Below are 20,088 nucleotides of genomic sequence, written 5' to 3'. Positions count from 1 at the left end.
AGTTTGACTCAAGTAAACAAGCTGTGTAATTATCTTGAAACACGCATTTTTTACGTAATTGATGAATAGCGCCTTTGTATGTAAGAAACAATCAAACGCCTCGTTTCCGTTGGGTGTGTAAACGCGTTCATCGTATTGGTGTAATATGCGGCACATGGAAATTATGTTTTTTGTACCTAAGCAGTTATGAGGATGAAAGATGAACATTCTCCAACATAACCAAACTTATCTGTTAATGAACAGAGCTACATTTAGACTTTTCATGTTCTTGTTATTACTTGTGTTTGTCTTTTTACTTGTTGGGAGGCGTTAATGACAACAGGCAGAATATTGACTTCTGAAGTAAAAGGACCTTCACATTACTCAGTTCATTTCTCTTGAGACAACACTTAATAAGGAATCCAGAAAACACTGACCTCAAAAGGAAGTCAAATGAAATGTAAATACTTTGGGAAGATCATTGGTAATACTGTTCTTAGCCCTTCCCTGTTAGTTTGTATTACTTGCTTTCTTTAGACAGTTCATAATTAGTTCGATTTGTTAATAAAAATAGCTACTAGTACACCCACTGATTTTTCTGTTTGATCTGTTGATTCACTGGACTAGTAATTGACGTGGTATTTGTTGGTATTGTTTGACTAACGTGCTAATGCCAAGGTTATTGTTGACTAATGGAAGGGTTTGACAACGAGGCGTGGTTATTTGGGCTTAAAAGAAAATAATTAGGTAGTTGTTTGGTGAAACTAAAGTAAATTTCAGAAGGGGTTTACGGGCAGCATTGGAACAATGGACAAAATTAATTTATTAAATATCCATTTTTTTTTTTCATGTAAACACTTTGGCTATTTTGACTCGCCTACCAAGGACGAGTCTGGACAGAGTGAACCAGGAGGGCCAATTTTTGGCTTGGTTGGCAGTGAAAACTTTTCTCGTCATATAAACGGGAGGTAAACGATGACTCGGAGGAGAAGGCAGCCCTCCTACATCGATCCTACATGAGGCAACTTTTCTTGATATAAACAGGTCCTCATTCTGTCAAAATTTTCCGCATAATTTTGCCTGTGTTGTTGTTGTTGACTAAAACGGATCGCGTGTTGCAGTCTTCGATGGGCCCTATTAGGAAATTTATGTTTTAAAATACAAGGTCAGCATATAGGTCCTTGAACCCCGTTTGTTTTTTTAGCTCGAAAATTTCCGCGGGCATCTATATATCAACCCATAGGCTGTCGACAGAAATATTCCATTGTTATAATAGAATCAGATGACAGCCTTATGACTGTCTTAGAGGGGAGTTACAACGGCTACAGCTCCTCTTACATTTGTTCAGTTGATGATTACAAAGTGTACTTTCCTTGGTGGATTTCAGTCAGAAGAAAGCAAGAAAAAGATGAAGAAACGATCTGCAAACCGACAGTACCGTAAAACCACAAATGGACGTGAAGCAGTTCGAGGTCTTCAGGGTCTTCAGGAATACCCCATTTCTTTCACTACAAAGAGTCACCCATTACATTACGGTCTTCACCTACAAGGGGGCCTTTCAATAAGAACTAAGCGTGTAATTCCATTGACCAAAGTAATTCCATTGACCCAAGTTACTAGGGACATGGTGGAAGATGTGGTACGGATGGAGAATGTGACGCAACAGATCCCTGGTTTCCGTAAAATAGCAAGGACCGGCAAGCCCTTGGTGGCTGACACAGCAGGTAACAGCACCCACAAAAATAACGCCGAGACCTAACTCGTACCCAGTCGTCTCTAATGAGAAAATTGTGACACGCGAAGGATGATTGGAAGGAGGAAAGACAGTGGATCATCGATGACTGGTAGATAGCAGAAGTAGTAATGGTGGCGTTGAGATTAAATACGTGCTATTGAAACTGAACGTGTTCCGCGTAATATCAACAGCTAACTTTCTTGTCTGTTTTAGGTCCTTATTCATAAGAGAGATCAGTTAACACCAGGTTCATATTCAGAAAGAGCAGTCGGTGTTTAGTCAGTGTTTAGTGTACAGTAGGGACGAGTTGGCTACTGTTTGTATTTCAAGTCACTCAATAGAGGAAAGTGTCACAAACTGTGCGAATACTACCAATCAACAATAAAAGAAATCTCGGAGGTCACCATGTCCAGTCCGAAGCTAGTACATAATTACCTTTTGGTTGTCCTCGCTAGTTGCCGAAGGTCTTCCTATCGTACAAGATACTCTTCAGTGTACTTAGAAGTTGTGAGTAGCAGCTAAGGAGCCCAGTATTTTTCTCACCTCGTTATGCGACAAATCACTGGGCTTTGGGGCTTGGCCCTATTTCTGCCTCCTGTCGCACGGTTTTTTGTTTCTTTTATTTCCGGCTGCTATTAAATTTTTTTGTTTTTCCTCGTAAATGTAAAATTTGTGCAACAAAGAAAATAAACTTTAAAAATAAAATAAAAATAGAGTAGTTTCAATCGTGCGAACCAATCACATTAATTTAATTGCTGTAAAATGATCGGATCTTGACCCTAAATTTCTCTCTTCTCCCTTCTATTTTAGCGCCCTGCGCCCTGGCCTGGTCTTGGGAGAACCAAAGACTCTCTGTAAAGGTATTCTAAGGAAGCAAAGTAAACCAACAGTGAGAATACATCGGGACATACCTTATTATAGGAATATAACGAGGCATTTGAACAACGCGAACAAAATTTACGCGTAATAGAATTAACGCGAATTTAGGAAACGTTCTGGTCAAATGCTTATAGTAAAAAGGTTAACATACATAAAATTAACGCAAATTTTTGAAATTCGCGTTAATAACATGTATCGTTAAGTTCCTATAATAAGCCGGAATAAGGTAAGTGAAGTTAGGACATCACTTTATTGGGGACATAATAGTTCCCATACATAACGTATGTGACCCACCGCTAACCGAAGAGCCGGAGGACTGCGGGCTCGAAATTTGACTGCGAGCTTTCAGAGCTTTACTTCAGCTTCACTGTTTCGCTGGTTGACTCTGAAATTTAAGCAAAAAGAGAGACTACTCGCAGTCTAGCTCGAGGTAGGACAATCTCGTCCTCTGGGGACGAGCTCATAACAATGACGTCATTTTTTCGTCGGCACGTATTGACATATTTTGATGTTTATACTCGGCGTCTCCGAGTTCAGACTTCAGTTGGTGCACGCAATGGAGTCGGACTTACAGTATCTCATCTGCGTAGCTCTAGTGATAGGAATTGCTGCTTGGATTTTAGATCCTGTCGAAAAACTGCTGCAGCTGCGAAGAAAGCTTCATCGTGGTGCGAATGACAGGTGTCGTTCGTTTGCCGAGATACCAGGCCCAAGAGGGTTGCCATTTTTAGGCACTGCACTTCATTATATCAAGAACCCCTCGACCGAGCGCCTGATGATACACAAAAGGTATTTTGAACAGTATGGACCCATATACAAGGAGACAATTATGGGAAAGACGATTGTGTATGTCCATGACCCCAAAGATGCAGAAACTGTTTACAAGGCTGAAGGAAAATATCCCAAACGGGTGATCCCACAATTTAAGGCAATCGAGAAGTACTACAAGAGCAGGAATATGGCTGTGGCTAGCTTAGTCCAATTGTAAGTCAGCTTACTTAGATTTAGAACAACGTAAAAATTTAATGTTTTCTCAAGATGTCAAGCTAAATAACATTCATTATATTAAAAAGTTTAGTCATGGGGCTCAATATCAATAATGCTTAGTCATTAGCCTATACAATATCCTGTCTATTGGGCAATTCATATACGGATGGAATTAAAATTTTTGCCACGTCCAATATTTTGTGGTTTCAAGCACTTTCCAGCTCTCATACTTTGATGGATCAATACTACCACTCATTATCTATTGATGCTACAAAAAGAATAGTCAGTTTCTTGACATAACAAGTTTCCATTGCAACAGCATAACCTTTTTGAAGCTCCCTTATTTAGCTTTAAATGCTTTAACTTTAAGATAAGCTAAGACAACCTCATTTTTTTGACTTTTTTGGCTTGTTTACAAGCAAAAAGAAGGAGAATAGCAGTTATGTGGGGTATAAATCTGGAACCGGAAGGAATCACATTCTTGTTAACTCTCAAGGGACTGTTTTAATTTCTCAAGGGAATACTTTCCGCTGTGGGTGATCAAAGCGCGTTTACTTGTAAAGTGTCACTCTATAGTTGTGCTTCAGCACTTCCGTTCTTGTAGAAAAAACGTGACTTGTCAAATTTACAAACGTTATATAACAATCAAAAACGTGAGTAGCCCAAATCTTACATCACATAACCAATTAAGAATGTAAGGGGTTCAGCGCTCAAAGGTAGGGATTAAAACGATTAAGGTAGTAGAACTGCTATAAACATGTCCAATTTGAAAATTAATAACTCAAACATTAAATCATTTTTCAAAATAAAAGTTACATAGGCTTATTAAACAAGACCTGGACATTCAGGAAAATGATATACAAGGTGTCAATTTTCACACCTTAGGTGTGAATTCGCGGTTAAATCGCAGGCTCATAAAATTAAAGATTGCCGATTTACGGCTTTCCTTTAAAAGATACAGAGATAATTTCAACTGGAGCCGATTTATGATAGAAACGTTTAATTACCTACAAATACCCGGAGTATGCCAGCATTTACTTCTGGAGATAGAGCATTCTAGTTATTTTTATGTGTGCCTCAACTTTGAACAGCCATAATTTTGTGAAAAATGTCTGGGCCGCTCCGGGTATTCACACACCGTTTCCTCGACATTACACAAATAAACAGTGCAAATTTCACCGAGATCTGACAATTCTACACCTTTAAATTGCAAGTACCTTTCGAGGCGGTCTGTTACAGCGGCGAAATTAGCGAATGTAAGCAGCGAAATGTGCGTTCGACGCTCTGTTTTTTTCGACGCCATATTGAATCCTCAGAGGTAGACCACTGTTCATTGTGTTTAAGGCCGCATTGTTACAATTGCTACACGAACAAGCACGAAAAAATACGGATTTTTCCGATTACTGTCGGAGAAAACATGGCGGCGTAAACAAATATGATACACATAGCAACGCCAAATTTCGCAATTGCGTTACGGAACTCATGCTGCGTCTTCTCTGGGCTCTGCGAGGGTCGGATATCAAGACAGCTTCTTTGTGAGCTTTAGAAGGCTTAAAAAGAGGCATAGATTTAGTCGATGCTTTCGAATTATATTTGAAGATGAAATACGAAAGAATTTTGCCGTCTTTTACTAAAATTTCGCTCCAACTGCGTAGATACGATCGCATGTTGTAAAGCCGATTCATGTAATATTGCTGTCAACGCTAGGTCATATCGACTCGGATGGCAGAGCGCTAATCATTAACATCGCAAAATGGCGCTTATAGCAACCAACTTTCGCCTTTTTTTTTCTCCACTTCTAAGCTAAAAGAAGCCCCCATCTCTTGTATTTGTGTTAACTTTATTAATATCTTTGAAAAGAGCGAGTTTTTAGGTATGGTTTATTTTTGACCTTATAGCAGTTCTAATACCTTAAGAACGCAATTTGTACTGGTACAAGTCTTTAGGCGCTATTAATATTAATTTAACCTAAAACGATTAACAATGCAAATTTGTACTGGAACAAGTCTTTCACAAAACGTTGCTAATAGTTAACCAAAGGGAACTCATTTCGTGACAATTGATTATTTCTGCTGAGTTGCACAATTTAGAATTGCAACATCATTAAATGTGTTAAGTGATATTTACAAGTGTTTTTGTAGCCTGTTGTGAAATTACTTCCAGTGGAAGCAGTAAACGCTAAACCTTTTTGCTTCTGTTCAGAAGTTAATGCATCGCCATTAAAAAAATAAACAGCAACTGTTTTACTGGAAATGTAGTCGTTAGAAATGGCATGTGTAGCCGTAAGGTTAAGAATAACGCGAGGAGAAGCGGCTTTTGGTAATATCCAAATGAAAATTTACTTCTCAATGTGGGGTTAAGATTGCTTGACGAGACAAAAGATAACTCTGTCGTGCGTAACCTTTATCGGAAACCCTGCATTAAGCCGAGTAGAAATCTTTCTAACTCGAAAGGAAACAACTATTTCGATTAAAGGCAAACGTCAAAGTTTACCATTTTTAACCAAGCCAAAGTATATGAGTCGAAAAGCACCCAGCCATCGCGACTGACAAATACAGCATTTCCTCCGCGAAAATAAAAAAATGCTTGAACTGAAAGACGTTTGAATTCTTCCATGATATGTTCGAACAACAATGCCCAGGATAAACTTTCTACTCATACTAACTTCATGCAAAAAAAGTGGATATCTCGAAGAGATCTTTGATTTATTATTATCATTATTGTAATCAGTATGTTAGAATACAACTATATGCTAAGTTTAAGGGGTGATGGAAAACCTGGAAAGTTTTGGAATTTAAGAATTTCATTTTCCAGGCCTGGAAAGTCATGGATTTTAAGTGTGGGTCATGGAAAGTCATGGAAAATTCAGTAGGCAGGTTATTTTTTGTGAGAGAAAAGGGTATTAACCTATCCAAAATCAAGATAATGTTTGAAAATTTCCAAGAAAAATGGTCAAATTTACTAAATCATGGAAAAGGTCATGGAAAGTCATGAAATTTCAAAAGCTCAAAAGGGCACAAACCCTGACATCATACTAGCATCAGTGGTTAAACACTCCAGCTTGGGTTTCATGTATTTCTCACTGAACACCAAACTAAGAAACTGAAATGAGCAGGGCAAATTTTTTAAATACTGTTGGAACAAGATGTGTTATCTGGGTTGTCTGGTCTTCAACAGGTTCACCAATAAAGATGTCTTGTCCTAAACTACCGGTAGTTAGTGTTATGAACTGTAAAGTACATTCACAAACTCCTTTATTGCACAAGAACTTGTTTTGTTTGTATAGATATAACACGTGATCACCTGAATATAATCGATTGTAAATTAGACTTTGATCAGTCCTTTTGTGAATCGAAGACGAGTACACGAGATCGAGTTTATTACGAAGTTTTATGTTGTAAATAGGGACGAAATCGCGAATTAAACGGAAATTATTAACCGGGCAGGGAGACTGGGCCGGCCCCCGCCCGTGGCCGGCCTCCCCCTGGCTATTCTTTCTCGGGGTGGCGCTGGGGGCGCTCTCCAGCCGTCGCTCCCGTTCCTTGTGCTCCGCGGCCTTCTTGCGCCCGTGGCGGCTTCGTCGGTGGTCGCGTCCGCTCATTCTCTCGTGGCCGCCTACGGATCGCCGGTGCACCTTTCTTTTTTTTGAACATCTTTTCTTTTTTTTTTTATTTTTTGACTTTCTTGCTGTCTTTTTTTCTCTTTGGGCTTCCGCGGAAAATTTTGTTCTTCGGTGGTTCAGTCGGAACGAACGGCGATGGAGAAATAACTGCAATGATCACGCAATCAGCTCTGCTTCCATGGGCGCGGTCTGGCTTTCTTTTCTTTTCCCATTTTTTGTGTGGTACATTTTAAATGTTAATGAAAAACACGTCTTAGGTGGGGGATCGTCTGCCATTAACTGTTTGAGTTCATTTTCGATTCACCAAAACGTTTCCTAGGTTTTCAGTCGAGAAAAATGAGGCCTAAGCAGGAATTTGTCCGCTGGACAGCTCCACAGACTCGTGATCAAAATTAAATGGCATTTAAAAGTTTTTGCTGTACTTGTCTAATAAAGTAGTTAAACATCACCGCCCGGTTTTAAGCATAAGCTTTAGGCGTCTTGTTTCAAATACGAACTCGAAGTTTATTACATGGTGCCCAACGTGGGGCAGTGATAGCGATACAAATGAATATGAGCGGAAATGGGATCGAAAGGCTAGCGCGTGACGAAATCAACTCACAAGCTAGTGATGGAAATGTTACGAAAGATAAATGAAGCTTTGAGCCTGAAACAGAACGACCCATTGACTGGAAAGAAAGGCGGGAAAAATGCAACCTCTGGTTCTCTGCAGTTGACTGGCCCGATTACGGTAGTTCCACCCAAAATTGTGTCTCCAGCCTTGGATTCTGGGGATTCTGGAAACGACCAAATTCTTCAAGTCCCTGGAACGTTTATACCTGGAATGCAACCGCCACATGTTCCTTTGACCCAAACTGGAAATACTCAAGAACCAGGGAGTTCAGGTACGGCTTTTCAATTGCCTACTAACTTAAACACAAATGCCACAGCCTTTCAGCCGAAGGCTAAGTTACCTAAGCTCGTTCTACTGAAATTCAGAGGAGATATTACGCAATGGCAGAGCTTTTGGGATAGCTTTAACAGCACAATCCATACTAACCCACAATTGAGCCAAATCGATAAATTCAACCACTTGCATTCATTGTTGGAGGGTCAAGCTGCACACGCTATACAAGGGTTGACTCGAACGGATGCGAACTACAACTCGGCAATTGAACTGTTGCACAATCGTTTTGGCAAGACCCAGAACATTATCTCAACCCACATGGATGAGCTGCTTAAAATTCCTGCGTGTTCAGGAGATAAGGCTTCACAACTCCGGTACGTATACGACAAGATTACCATTAACGTACGAGGGTTGGCGTCACCGGGAGTGAATTCTACTCAGTATGGAAGCTTATTGATTCCAGTAATCATGTCTAAATTGCCACAAGAAGTGCGAATTCAAGTCTCGAGAAACACCGCTCAAGAGGTATGGGAAATTTCAGAGTTGTTTGATGTCATCCGACAGGAAGTTGAGGCTCGAGAGATTAGCGAAGGACTGGTGTCAAAACAAACGTGAACACTACGGAGAAACCAAAACAACCGCAGTTTAAATTACCCCCAACTGCAAATACTCTTGTTTCCATGCAAGGGAAAGAATTTCAACTTTGCTGCGTTTTTTGCAATGTGGAGCATTACTCAGCCTTCTGCCCGAAAGTTCGAATATCCAAAGATCGAAAAGAAATTCTACAGAAGAATAATCGTTGTTTTATTTGCCTGAAAACTGGGCATGGGGTAAATAACTGCTTCTAAACAAGGAAATGCCAACGCTGCGATGGCAAACACCATCAATCGATTTGCCCAAGAATTGACACGCCTACGAAAATTTGAAGGAATCGCAAACCGAAAGTACAACAGTAACCACGACTACAACCGCAAATTCTCTGACCAAAGGAACTGTGTTACTTCAAACAGCAAGTTGCATGGCGACCAACAGATCCAATTCAATTCCAGTGCGCGTACTCTTCGACAACGGAAGTCAACGATCATATGTTTCATCGAGTGTGTCTTCTCGTCTAAATTTAAAGCCTGTCAGTTCCAAAAATCTGAGCATCAACACCTTCTGGGACGCAAATTACCGGAAACAAAAATGCAATGTGGTAAAGCTGTGTTTACAAACACGAAGTCACGAGGAATTGGAACTCTTTGCATTGAACTACCCTGTTATCTGTTCACCGCTGCCAAGCAAAATCAATGTTGCTGACTATGTCCATTTAGAGGGCCTCGATTTTGCAGACGACTTTGACAGTACCGAATCTATTGATGTCTTGATTAGTTCCGATTACTACTGGAACTTTGTAACTGGGGATTCCATTAAAGGCGAACATGGTCCAACTGCAGTTGACAGCAAATTTGGATGGCTGTTGTCTGGACCAACATACGATCAATCATCTAGCAATGTCGTCGCTTCCAATTTGATTATTTTCACTAAACGACTGTTTAGAGACTGGCGATAATTACATTCCACACATATTTGACATGCTAGCAAGATTTCGAAACAACCTTGTGGGTCTTACTGCAGACATCGAAAAGGCCTTTCTGATGGTGAGCATTAAAGAAGAAGACCGAAACATGCTACTCTTCCTGTGGTTTGCTAACCCAGAGCAAGACAGACCCAAAATAGCGCAATTTTTTGTTTGGATTACGACCATCACCTTCAATACTTGGAGCAACAATAGCCCATCACTTGTCCTTTTACAAACAAAGTGAACCGGAAATGGCAGCGCTTCTCGAAAAATCATTGTACGTCGATGATCTGCTTTCTGGAGCTGAAAACGATGAGAAGACCCTAGAAATTTATCACAAATCGAAGAAAATCATGACAGACGGAGGATTCAATCTGAGAAAGTGGACCTCTAACTCGCCTAAGGTGATGTTTGAGACTTCAAATTCTGAAAGGTCTCGAGAAGATACAATTACGCCAAGCAAATCGTGGTCGGATGTCACAATAATAATTATTGAAGATGATCAGTCTTTCGCTAAAACGACTACTGGATTGGACAGTCCTTCTACGAAGGATGACACTGTCATTAAGGTTCTAGGGTTAAAGTGGAATACTCTCAGCGAGGAACTTTTCTTCGATTTTTCCAGTTTACACACGTAAGCGATGTCACTTCCGCTCAACAAGAGGTCCGTTTTAAAGGTCACAGCGAAGATCTTTGATCCGATGGGATTCTTAACGCCTTTCACGATAGGATTGAAGATTCTATTTCAAGAACTTTGCGTGGACAAAATCAACTGGGAAAAACCGCTTCATGGAAAGCTTCTTGGAAGGTGGAAATCCTTGCTAGACGAAATCAGATGTTTCGAAACTGTGCGTATCCCACGATGCTATTTTGTTACCACGCCTGTGGAGGTTCAAATACACGACTTCGGCGACGCCTCCGAACACGTTGTTTACTTGAGGTCTTGCTACGAAGATGGTTGTATTCACGTGAGCTTAGCAGCCTCCAAATCCAAAGTGGCACCCATGGCAAAAAAGTTCCATTCCGCATTTAGAACTGTTAGGCGCTTTATTTCTTGTACGGCTAGTCGACAAGTTCAAGACATCGATTGGAGGAAATCACAAAACTGTTTATTGGACTGACTTGATAACAACTTTGTGCTGGATCAAAAATCAAAGGATTTGGAAACAGTACGTGCAACACCGAGTCAACGAAATTTGCAGCCTAACTTCGAAGGATTCATGGGGAAACTGTCCCAGTCATTTATATCCTGCTGATTTGCCCTCGCGTGGTTTGACAGCTAAAACCCTTGCAACGTGCGAAACATGGTGGAAGGGACCCGAACTCTTGTACCTTCCCGAATCTGAATGGCCTGAGAATCAAACGACCCAGTCCGAAGATGAATTGGTTCTCAAGGAAGTGGTCAAATCGCCGTCAACTACTGTGCACTCACTTGAGAGTAACTCAGGCAACATGCCAGAGAAGAAGATTGATCAGATAATCGACATTAATCAATTTCACGACCTGACAAAATTACTTAGTGTTACCGCCCTCGTTATCAAGGCCGCTGAGTCATTCAAGAATTCAGTCATAAACAAAGAGGGTACTCGGAGAGAACACATGCGATTAAACGCAACAGATGTAAACGAAGCCGAACCACTGTGGATCCTTACAGTTCAACAGTCAGCCTTTTCCAAGGAAATCGCATTTCTTCTGCAGCTGTGGTGAAATCTGTTAGTGATTCCGGTCGTCCGTCTCGTTTAAGAAGAGTCGTACAGCATTTGGTGCCCAACGAAGTAAAGGTGCAACCTGAAGCTACAGTAATGAATGAAGTCCAATCAGCTAATCAGAGTGCAAGGCTAAGGCGCACTGCTGCAGTTACTGGAGAATCAAGACGAAGAGAACTTAACGTTGTGTAAATAAGTGACATAAGTTAGCTATTCGCTTTCACGAAATAACTAGGGGAGTGTAAAGAACATTCACGAACTCCTTTATTGCGCAAGAACTTGTTTTGTTTGTATAGATATAACACGTGATCACCTGAATATAATCGATTGTAAATTAGACTTTGATCAGTCCTTTTGCGAAGCAAAGACGAGTACGCGAGATCGAGTTTATTACGAAGTTTTATGTTGTAAATAGGGACGAAATCGCGAATTAAACGGAAATTATTTCAAATACGAACTCGAAGTTTATTACATGAACAGATATTTTCTAATTTAAACATGGTCAGGCTTAAGGTCTCTGTAACAACACCATACCCAAGTTTCCATTAAGTCCCTCCTCCCCAGCCCCACCCCCAGCACCCAGACCTGTCTCAAACACAAATGGTGGTGTAAAAAGCACTCCAACTCTCTTGACAGATGTCAATCAATTACAAAAGTGTACTGATCTCCCAGGAGCACTGTGCCTGAAGTTAAGGTAATACACCTATCCACTAGATCAGGAACTTCACATTTGTGATTGCAATTGTACATTATTTTTGTAGAGAGAATGAAGAGTGGAGCAAACTGCATAAGGTCCTGGCACCCAAGATGCTACGTCCAAGAGATATTCTAGAAAATCTGGAAAACTTCAATGGTGTTACAAGAGATGCTATTGAGCACCTGTTGACATTAAGAGGTTTGATTGGAGAAGTGCCTGACCTTGAAGGAGAAATTGCTAAATACGTTGCTGAATGTGAGTTTTGTTCCTTGTTTAAGAATGATAAGCCAATGGCATTCCATTAACAGAGAGCAAGGAAAAAATATGTGCATGTACCTTTAGTTAATTTAGGGGAAAACACCCTTCTCCCAGGGAAAATGTACCAGTTAACCACTCTACTGAAATGATTTTATGGGTGGTGAGGCCTCATTTTATCACACAGTGATGATGATGATGATGATGATGTTTTAAAGGGGCTCTTAAATCTGAAAACAACTGGCTAAACTTTTGTTTGGGTGAAAAGAACATGGCTATAGGTTCCTGTAGTATTGAAGTGAATGCATTAACGAGGTGGTTCTAAGGTGTTGATTTTTTGTGCTCAGCAGGTTTACAATTTGTTGCTTTTAATCTTACAGTTCTGGGTATGGTGACACTTGACTTGAGGATTGGCTTGTATGATGATCCACCCAACAAGGAAACAGTCAAGATGGTTAAAGAGACCGAAAAGTTTTTTATGTTTATGGAAAGATTAGGTGGAATCTGGGAGGGGCTCTTACTTTGGCTTGGGCTCAGTCCACCAGCATACAGAGAATTCTGCCAAGCTGAAGATATTGCTATTGCAATTGGCCAGACGATTGTGAACCAGAAGCTTAGGGAACTTAATGAAATGGCTTATGGGGAGGAAGAATTTGTGGAAAATCAAGGTGCTAATAACAATCATGGTTTCTGTAGATATTAATCTATTATTTCTATCCTCTGCGAGAGAGCGAAATGTCAACAGATTTGTAAATTCTGTGCAGAACTAGTATATGTGACTACATGAATTTATTTATTGGGATTTCTTGTTTCTTGTTGAAAGAGTGTTATCTTCAGGTTAAAAATTGATTAACCTCATCCTTGGAGACCCAGGGGCAGCAAGTCAGGACGACGGGTTTTTTCCCAGGTGCTCTCCTGAACTTGTTATAAACTTTCGCCCAAAAAATCCGGTCGTCCCGACTTGCTGCCCCTGAATCTAAGGATTGATTAACTAAGGGTGGAAACAGATTCAACCTGAGGACCAATTTGACCTAGAGCATGTATGTATAAATGTGTTAAATTCTGTAAAGAGATGGTTACATGTAGATGAAAGAGGTTGCCATGCAGTCCTAGTAGAGTCATGACATTAGGTACATGATTAATAAAAACCTTGCTTTGCAACCTCTTTTTTCGATTGGTCTTTCTTCGATTGGTCTGGGATCTCTCTCTTTCAACCGCTCTTTATTCGGTCGGTCTTTTTTAATATCTTCAAAAAGCCCAAGGACCGACCAAATAAAGAGCGGTTGAAAGGAATTGTATACAAAGTGACTTGCAGGACATGCTCATTTGCATACGTTGGGGAAAGCAAAAGAAGAAAAGAAGCTGGAAATTGCGAGGAGCCGAACACAAGCCCGGAACAAATGGAAATATCAACTCCGCGATTAAACATCATGCAGAAATCGGCCACGACATACATCCAAGTTACACCAAAATTCTTGAAACAGGTGTAAGCAGCAAGAATAAAAGACTGTTTCTGGAGTCTTTACATTCTTTCCTCGACAAAAACACTATAAACGAAAGAGCGCCCTTCGCAAGGGTTTACGCATCGCTAGTTGCTCCCCAGGGGGGCAACGAACAATAACGTCAATGCAACTTATTAGAATTCTGCGAACCTTGCAAAATCCATCATTCTCTGAAGAAGACCGCAGAAGGCGATCGAAAATTTAGTATCCTTTTTATATTTTTAGATCTGTTTAAACCATTTTTATATTTTAAGCTATAGTATATAACCTTTAAAAATCTTGATTTCTCGTTCAGTACAGAGTAACCAATGTAAAATGCAGCCTTAAATGGCTCGCATGGCTTGCACTGTAGCTGACATGGCTTGCTGGCTTGCAGATGAGTTAAACTCATTCTCACAACTAGAGGTAACTGTATCATTTGCAATTTTTTTAGGTGTATCCTTGCTGACATATCTTTTGACTAAGAAAAAGCTGACACCGCAGGAGATAAACTTGAATTCTTTGGATATGCTTCGATCAGGAATAAATACAGTAAGTGACTTGTCTGATTCTGTATACTCGTGGGGAGGAGATCAGGGGCAACATGGCACATAGAGCAAAATTTTGTTTGGCTTTACAATTCATGCACACCATTTCATAGTCACAGTCACTACATTTGGACGTCGCACTCAGCATTTTTGGTAGTAAAATTTTCATATTTGTTTACTGCAAAAAAACTGACATCTGGATGGCTTCTGTCACTTATCTCCTCCCACCCCAAGCACCACGGAACAGCCAGTTTCTGTGCCTACCCTGCCTCTGCACTCCAAAGACAATGACAACAATGCCTTAAATAACAATAAGGTAAAACACCTTCTTAATTGTGCTGGCCACACCTCTTTAATTTTGGAAAGGGGATTGAAGCATGTACTGGAACAAGCTTTGAAAAAGAGACCCCGAGAAAGAGAAATTACTTTTAGGTTGGCACAATGCAACCACAGGGAGTAAATAGAACTTTGACTTCAGCTTACTCATTCAAAGATGCACTTTACACTCAACGGTACTGGCAAATTAAATACTGGGGGGTAACCCTTCAATGGACTGTCATCCCATCCAGGGGAGAGTATAGAATTACTCCTAGTCATTTCATGATATGGAAACCAGAGATAAGTGCTGACATCATGATGGGTTGCTAGGCACAAATGTAGACTCTGTAACCTGACTCGCATCCCTTTATGGTAAAATAATGACATTACTAATGGTTCACTTCTGTTTCCATATAAGACATCTACCATTACTTTGTGGGTTCTGTATGATCTAGCACGACACCCAGAGGTGCAGGAGAAAGTGTATGAAGAAGTCACTACCTTGGTTGGACCTCATGGTGATTTTACACCAACAAGCTTTTCAAAGTTGAATTACATCAAAGCTTGTATTAAAGAATCTCTGAGGTACCTTAAATTTCTTAACTTAAATTTTGCAAACAGGGCTCAAAATGAAAAAAAAAATCCTTAAGTCACCATTTGGTGACTACAAGTGCCAAAAACTGCCTTATTATAGGAAATTTACGATACATGTTATTAACGCGAATTTCAAAAATTCGCGTTAATTTTATGTATGTTAACTTTTTCACTATAAGCATTTGACCAGAACTTTTCCTAAATTCGCGTTAATTTTATTACGCGTAAATTTTGTTCGCGTTGTTAAAATGCCTCGTTATATTCCTATAATAAGGTAGTCACCAAATGCAAATTTTTAGTCACCAGATTGTAAAATCAATAGGGACTAGTTCAAAAGTGCTTAAAATCAGTTGTAAAAAATTAATCTAAAAAAGAACTGAATACATAAGCAATCGGGATTAAAAAACAAAGCAATCTAATCACAAGGTTTAAAAAAAAGCTGGCCTAAAGAACTGGAAGGAACCTTGATAGAATTAGCATGGTATTACATTATTTATCTTCAACACAAAGAAATGTAGTTCGCCATTTTGGTAACTAAACCAGAAGCTTTAGTCGCCAAGTACTAAATGTTAGTCGCACTGTGGACCATATTGGTTGCAATTTCGAGCCCTGGCAATCAATTTATTACTGTAAGTCTTGCTATTAAAAAAGTAGTAGTCACAAAGCACATCACAAATTATGTATAAAGTAATAATATGTCAGATTGATATAATTTGTATATCTACATTCATGTTAACCTCTTATGGACACTAAAAAAATACAAATTAAATATAATTATTTTATCCATCATACTTGTATTTTTCACTTTCACCTTACTGCAGACTGCACTCTATTTCTGCTGGTTGGTCTCGTGTGTTAAGCCAGGATGTGGTTTTATCTGGTTATCATGTTCCATCCGGTGTAAGTGGCCAATCAAAATTTGTTTTGATGCTTATCAGTGTGATTCAACAGAAAAGTTAGTGTTTGAACACTAGGGTTACAAGTCAAATGAGTAGTCTGTCTGATGGTATGACAAGATATTTGAATAAATGTGGTCAGTAAAGATACTTATACAAATAACCCATTGGGATTATACCTGAAATGGTATTTTGATTCCACAACATTCCAATGCTCCTGAAAGCCATTTTATTTTTCACACCTTCTATTTGTTAAATAAACACACTGTGATTAATTTGATAATGATGATGATAACAATAATGTGAAGGCTGATGATTACCATGATGATGATACAAGAATTTATGTAGCATCATTTGCAAGAGCTTAGTGGCACTTAACAAAGTGTGAGAATGCATGTTATTAAAAGAAAAATCAAGGAAATCATCAGACTTTTAAAAAATGAAATACATTTGACTTACCAAAATTAATAAAAAAACATAACAAACTTGAGGTTGTAGGAATTGATATATTAGACTTAAATAGGGCATAGGCAAACCATGATTGTACATTATTTTTTTTACAGACTGCTGTAAAATATCCAGACTATTTAACTGGATACTCACAGAGTCTGTTCAAAGATCCTTATGACTTTATACCCGAGCGTTGGCTGAATGATGACTTGGGAAAAATCCAACCTTTTGCCATTCTTCCATGGGGAGTGGGACCACGAATGTGCATTGGTGAGTGATAACTTCAACCCCATCAAATTTTTGAAGTCGGCATTTTTGTGGGGTTGAGAAGATAAAAAAAATACACAGAACAATCAAACACGGTGACTGTCTTTTACACGGACGACTACCTTTATTGCCAGGATTATCATAAGAAGCCACCACATTTTGGCACTACTGTGATGAGAAGTTCTAATCTTTAATTATGGGTTGAATTGATGTTCGTCTTGCTTTCCATCCTTGTCGTGGCGCCCGCTGCTATCAGAACTAGTGTTAGTTGGCTGGATAAGCAAGCATGCACATTTGTTGTTTTGTGGATTTTTGGAAAAAGCTCTTAGTCTTAGACAGCGTAAAAGCATTGCAAAATAATCGTAACCAAAATTTCTGAAAGTTATAGAATTACCCCCGTGAACAAACAGATATCCTGTACTTGCTAAGAGAAAGTTTCTAAAATACTTAATTGTATAACATGTCAGATAATTCATCATTCTTTCAGTTTCTTGTCCACTCATCCACCCTACATGTAATTTCAATATTTGTATTTTGAAAACAGTACTGTCTAAATGCCACACACATTTCTGAACATTTCAGATTTTTTTAGAATGAAAATTACTTTCCGAACCAATATTGAAGGAAAATGCATCCCACCACAGGAATGATGCCAAGATGCAGAAAATGGCATTTGAGAGAACCTAACTTTTAAAAATATCCTGGGGGCATGCGCTTCAAGCACAAAAAAATACCTCCCAAAACATAAACCCCCCCCCCCCCCTCATCAGAATCCACCCCACGGGCCTGTTAAGGTTATTTCATTTAATTTAATACAACAATCTTGTTTCAATTTCTTGAATGTTGTCTGTTTGTTGAAGGTTTCATTCTATGTCCTTTTTGCGCTTTGTGATCTCTATGTTGTTTTCATCTCAGGCCGGCGTATCGCTGAAGCTGCAATGTACTTACTGTCAACAAAGGTAAAGTACTGTTAGTGATAATTCAATTTAATGCTCTCCTTACAACATTTCCTTCCTCTCGTTTTTCAATCGTTCTTTTGATATTTGGCTCCCTTACTCCAATGAGAGTTTCTCCTGAAATTGACAGCGTAAGGGATCAATTGGGATCTTTGGTGGTCTTACCACAAAGAAACTGGTCTCAACTGATACAGGGTATGTCCATTTGTGGCTTTGTGCAGGAAACAGGTTCATCTTTTCAGTTGTCTCATTATGTCAGGATACTTGCTCCAAGTCGCTCGGTTTTCCTTTGTGCCAAAAAAAGTTACTTGAATCGATCGCTTACAAAAAGTGATTTAAAATCACGCGTTGAAGATGACTTGTGCATGTTAGCGCGCGAACCGTACTACCGTAGACTACTTGTGGTCGATCTTTACTCTTAGGGTTCGACGGACGGTTTTATATTTTGGGAACGCGAACGCCAAAAATAGGTATGGACGAGAATGGTTAGGGCGAGACGAACACACTCGAGCACTCTTGTCTCACCCCAAAAACCTCCTTGCGCGTCTTAAACCCTCGCCCCGCACTCCTTCAGTGATTTCGAGCGAAAAACAGATTGTAAGCAGTCTACGCGCACTAAATCCACCAATGGCTCCTTCCGCGATCAGCTACCATTTTGAATTTTAAGCCTGCGCACCCCTCCTTAACAGTCTCCTGCGACTCAAACGAGCGACTTGGAGCAAGCCTAAATTATATGTGTAAATATGGAGAAAACGTTCCTCTGTGAAATTCCCAAGTCTTGTTAATGCATGTGTGCCTTTGCTCACAAACTCCTTTCCCTGTTGAAGACTGAACAGTGCTAAAGATCCAAATCCTTAAAGACCACCCCTCTTTTGTCGCACTCTGAACGTACATTGATGTTTTTCGTTTTTTTTTAATCTCAGCTCATTCAGCGATTTACATTAGAGTACCACGAAGAACCAGTTGGCACAGCAAGTAAAAACTTTTTAGTACCCGACAGACCTGTACGAATCAATTTTATCGACCGCCACTAAAGAATGCACAGTTTTAGTACGCGAAATAACAAAACAGTTTATTTTTTATGTAATAGTGCCTTGATTTCTCTCTCTCTTTTTTTTCATAATGTGTCTATGTAATTTAATTGTAGTTTTCTGCTAAACATCGAATAAAAATATGGTAAGACATTTCGTTACTGTATCTTTTCAATGTATTATAGTACTGTTGCAAAATAAAGAAGGTCAACAATGAGAAAAGGCAAAGAAAAAGTTTAAGGGTCAACGCTGATCGTGGGCTAAAAGATCATGGTACTTACAATAGCAATCATTAAGGTCACTTGTGTTGCTGGATCTCGTCAAAAAAGGGTTGTCTTATTCTGCTTCTTTCTAAGCGCGTTGTATCACAAGCGACTCAAGTTTTACTTGAGTTGCGAGCCAGCAAAGATATTGCGTAATAGCGGTCAAGCTCGAAAATATGAGAGTTTGTATGGGAATATTAACGATATGTTTTAGGAAAAAGGAATAATGGAAAATTCTCATTAAAAAAGCCTTACCTAACTTCAATGGTGCATTTATTGCTCTTCTTTTGCTTAATTACCTAGGAAGCGATATGTGCCTGTAATACTTTACAATTATTCCACTAGCGCGCCTTGGATATGAGATGGTTGCACTTATGTCCAGAAATGCACGCAATTACGGTTTTTACAAATTTTACGATTTTTCGTTACTGCGCTTTGCGGATTTTACAAAAAGTTTCGCCCTTTGTTATGTTAACAACAACACATCAGCAAAGCGGCGCTGCGGATTTTACAAAATTTGCGAAAATTGCGGATTTTACAAATTTAACGATTTTCACGATTTTTCGTTACTGCGCTTTGCGGTTTTTACAAAAAGTTTCGCCCTTTGTTATGTTAATAACAACACACCAGCAAAGCGGCGCTGCGGATTTTACAAAATTTGCGAAAATTGCGGATTTTACAAATTTAACGATTTTCACGATTTTTCGGTGGGTACCGCGCTTTGCGGTTTTAACAAAATGTTTCGCCCTTTGTTATGTTCATAACAACAAATCAGCAAAGCGGCGCTGCGGATTTTACAAAATTTGCGAAACTGCGGGTTTTACTTATTCGCGTAGATGGAAAGCGCTTGTTATGAAAGGAAACGCAACGCCACTTTACAAGTCCCGTGTGGCCACCCAATACATCCATGTATACCTCGTTCTATAAACGTTTGTGGGAAATTACACGCTCTATTTCTTGTTATATAATAACCTGAA

General features: G+C 39.5%; 1 protein-coding gene and 1 pseudogene across 1 annotated transcript; both read left to right on the top strand.

The window, feature by feature from the left end:
- Window positions 1-2,538: 2,538 nt before the first annotated feature.
- On the top strand, window positions 2,539-19,370 carry LOC144658449 (cytochrome P450 10-like). The gene is made up of 9 exons (XM_078518850.1): window positions 2,539-3,577; window positions 12,117-12,307; window positions 12,688-12,975; window positions 14,243-14,340; window positions 15,073-15,239; window positions 16,070-16,148; window positions 16,708-16,864; window positions 17,777-17,820; window positions 18,741-19,370. Exons 1-9 carry the CDS (start codon window positions 3,102-3,104, stop codon window positions 18,849-18,851), a joined length of 1,611 nt encoding a protein of 536 aa, XP_078374976.1. The 5' UTR covers window positions 2,539-3,101; the 3' UTR covers window positions 18,852-19,370.
- LOC144656354 (uncharacterized) lies at window positions 7,689-11,694 on the top strand (annotated as a pseudogene).
- Window positions 19,371-20,088: the final 718 nt, after the last annotated feature.

This window comes from Oculina patagonica, chromosome 6 (genome assembly GCF_052425735.1).
Source record: "Oculina patagonica isolate OP01 chromosome 6, crgOcupat, whole genome shotgun sequence".
NCBI classification, from domain to species: Eukaryota; Metazoa; Cnidaria; class Anthozoa; order Scleractinia; family Oculinidae; genus Oculina; species Oculina patagonica.
Note: the sequence above shows the minus strand (reverse complement) of the source record. Positions and strands in the feature narration are given on the sequence as shown.

Excerpts from the sequence above, each read along its gene's own strand:
- LOC144658449 (XM_078518850.1), top strand. The coding sequence starts at position 3,102 with ATGTTTATACTCGGCGTCTCCGAGTTCAGACTTCAGTTGGTGCACGCA. Across the intron at positions 12,976-14,242 it reads AGAATTTGTGGAAAATCAAG|GTGTATCCTTGCTGACATAT; the intron begins GTGCTAATAACA and ends CAATTTTTTTAG. Across the intron at positions 14,341-15,072 it reads TTCGATCAGGAATAAATACA|ACATCTACCATTACTTTGTG; the intron begins GTAAGTGACTTG and ends TTTCCATATAAG.